Genomic DNA, 2657 nt, shown 5'->3' on the forward strand with positions numbered 1-2657 from the left:
TCTTATTCACCGATCGTCAGGAAATTTTGCATGTCAATCTTTAATATTAGCCCACGAACATATAGATACATTAGAGAAAAGTTCCAAAAGCATTTGCCGCATCCACAAACGATCCGCCAATGGTACAGGAATAGTGATCTGGATGCTAGATCTGGGATTGGGAAGCATTCCATAGGAGCACTGAGAAAGAAAGCCATGGAAATGAAGGAGAATGGTCAACAATTGGTGGTTTCGCTTTCTTTCGACGAAATGCATATTCAAAGATTCCTTATGTGGTGCCGGGCTACAAACAAGTTTATCGGATTGATTGATTTGGGAACGCCAAAAATGAAAGAAGAATTTGATTTAGCCACGAATGTTATTGTATTCATGGCTTGCGGCGTGAATGTTGAATTTGAGCAACCGTTGGCGTACGCCAAAACGGCTTGCAACTATTACCGAAAGACACGATCGACTAAAGAGAGTGGAAGACAAACGACTGTTTGCACTGGTTCTTTTTGCAATTGTTTTGCTGTGGAAATTGGATAGCTATCTTTGAATTCGGTAAGTGCATTCATCATGTGCAAAAAAACACAATTTTATGCAATACATTTTATTGATTTGCTTGTATTTGCATATTTTGGACTAGTTTGATTAGTTTGAAGAAGATATGTTTTGAGTAGACCTGCACGAATGTGAATGATTGATTGTTTTGTTTTGATTCATAGTTTTTTGCCGTGAGATTTTACTAATTGCAAATGGCAAAGGCTAAAATTGCGAAGCGTTCCAAGCTTATTCTGAAATCAGACAAAACATCGAAGCTGAAAAGTTTTTCCATTATACTTGAACGACTGGACCCAGCCAAAATAAAGCAATATGTGAGAGGAAACGATGACATCACACACAATCTTGACATTCATATTCATCGAAATGAAATGCGAATTCACAATGTTCGTTCTACGGCCATAGATAACAGTTTCAATGTACATTTGAAATTGTCTTCAGAAGGATTGGTTGTCGTTCAGGATATATCAATCAATGATATCGAAGACCGAAATCCACTTGAAGACAAGCCGACTCGTAATTTGAGACCCAAATCAAATAAGGCCAACATTATTGATGATAATAGTATTTCGAAAAAAAAAACATGTTCAAAGCTAGTTAGGTCGCAATCTAAAACTATTTACAAAATGACAGAAGATGCATGGCGTTTATGTAAAAATAATCATAAACGAAATGGGTCTAAAATTTGTGTAAATGATATTGTAATGGCCAAATTAAAAGGATATCCGGCCTGGCCAGCCGTCGTCATAGAATTGATGAATAGTAGAGTAAAAGTAGAGTTTTTTGGAGCCGAACCGCACGAAAAAGTCGGCTTTGTGAGTTTAAATGAAATTACACGATTTAGTGAGTCTGAAGAAGTTATACGGCTCCTTTTAGGTCGCGAGTCGCGCGACACTCCTAAATTTAGAAAATCTGTTGAAGAAGCTGAATTGGTTTGTGGCATGCCACGATTTTTGAGCATAGTCTCGTAATCGATTCAGCTTTCTTAACTGATTCTTCAGTTGAAATAAAAATGTTAAAATTTCCAAATTCGGATTTAATGATGCAGATATCTGCTTCGAAACAAGATTTACTAAATTGTATTGAATAAAATTGTGTGAATTTCTATAGAAAACCATTAGTATAATTTTTCAAGTGATTTTGTTCTTTAGTTTTCCAGCGGTTTATGAATCGACAAAATGGTATCAAATGTTCGAGAACGCGCAAAGGAGCGCATGAAGATTTCGCGAAGAATTAATTCAATGATGAAAAGAGATTCACAATCGAATTTAATGACTAAAAAGCTAAGCAAAAAGCTATTCGCAGCAAATATAGAAAAACAACAATTACATAAAAATAATATAAGATCATGGGCGATTGAATACAATATTCAAAACAGGGCATTATCGGCACTTCTGAAAATTTTGATTACATTCGGTTCAAGAAACCTGCCAAGTGACAGCAGGTCTCTCCTTAGAACTCCACGCTCTATTCAAATTGAAAATACAGCTGGCGGACAATACTGGTACAACGGAATCGGAAATTGTTTGAGAAACGTTTTTGGAAAATTGAATTCGAATATAACTTTAGAATTGAATTTCAACGTCGATGGCCTACCGTTGTTTAAAAGTTCTCCAGTTACATTCTGGCCGATTTTGGCAAATATACATGGTTTGTTTAACCACTGAATTTTTTACTTGAATTGAAAAACGTTTTTTCAAAATTATTTTGACCACTTCGATCGGAAATGTTCGAGTCAAACCCACAACAATGTAACATTAACGTATTATTTCAAATATTCTCGTTTAAAAAATTTGAAGGAATGTCCGATGTCAAGCCTATGGTAATAGGTATCTGGAGTGGAATTGGGAAACCAAAGGATTTAACAGATTTCCTACAGCCTCTTGTGAGCGACATCGACACTGTAATTAGAAATGGTGTTATGATCAATGAGTATAGAATTGATATAGTCATTAGATGCTTCCTGTGCGACTCGCCAGCACGATCATTTATAAAAGGTTTTATTACTCTTTTAATTAATTACTCTTATGCAAACCTTTTGAGTTTTATATAAGATACTTAAAGTAACATTTCACTTGGGCAGGTATAGCATATTTCAACAGCAAATACGGATG

General features: G+C 35.5%; 1 protein-coding gene across 1 annotated transcript; it reads left to right on the forward strand.

The window, feature by feature from the left end:
- The first annotated feature begins 427 nt into the window (after window positions 1-427).
- LOC129572412 (uncharacterized) lies at window positions 428-1604 on the forward strand. The gene is made up of 2 exons (XM_055452378.1): window positions 428-543; window positions 708-1604. Exon 2 carries the CDS (start codon window positions 738-740, stop codon window positions 1512-1514), a length of 777 nt encoding a protein of 258 aa, XP_055308353.1. The 5' UTR covers window positions 428-543; window positions 708-737; the 3' UTR covers window positions 1515-1604.
- Window positions 1605-2657: the final 1053 nt, after the last annotated feature.

Source organism: Sitodiplosis mosellana, unplaced genomic scaffold (genome assembly GCF_009176505.1).
Source record: "Sitodiplosis mosellana isolate CC-2019 unplaced genomic scaffold, AAFC_SMos_1.0 Smas_scaffold_4899, whole genome shotgun sequence".
In the NCBI taxonomy this organism is placed as follows: Eukaryota; Metazoa; Arthropoda; class Insecta; order Diptera; family Cecidomyiidae; genus Sitodiplosis; species Sitodiplosis mosellana.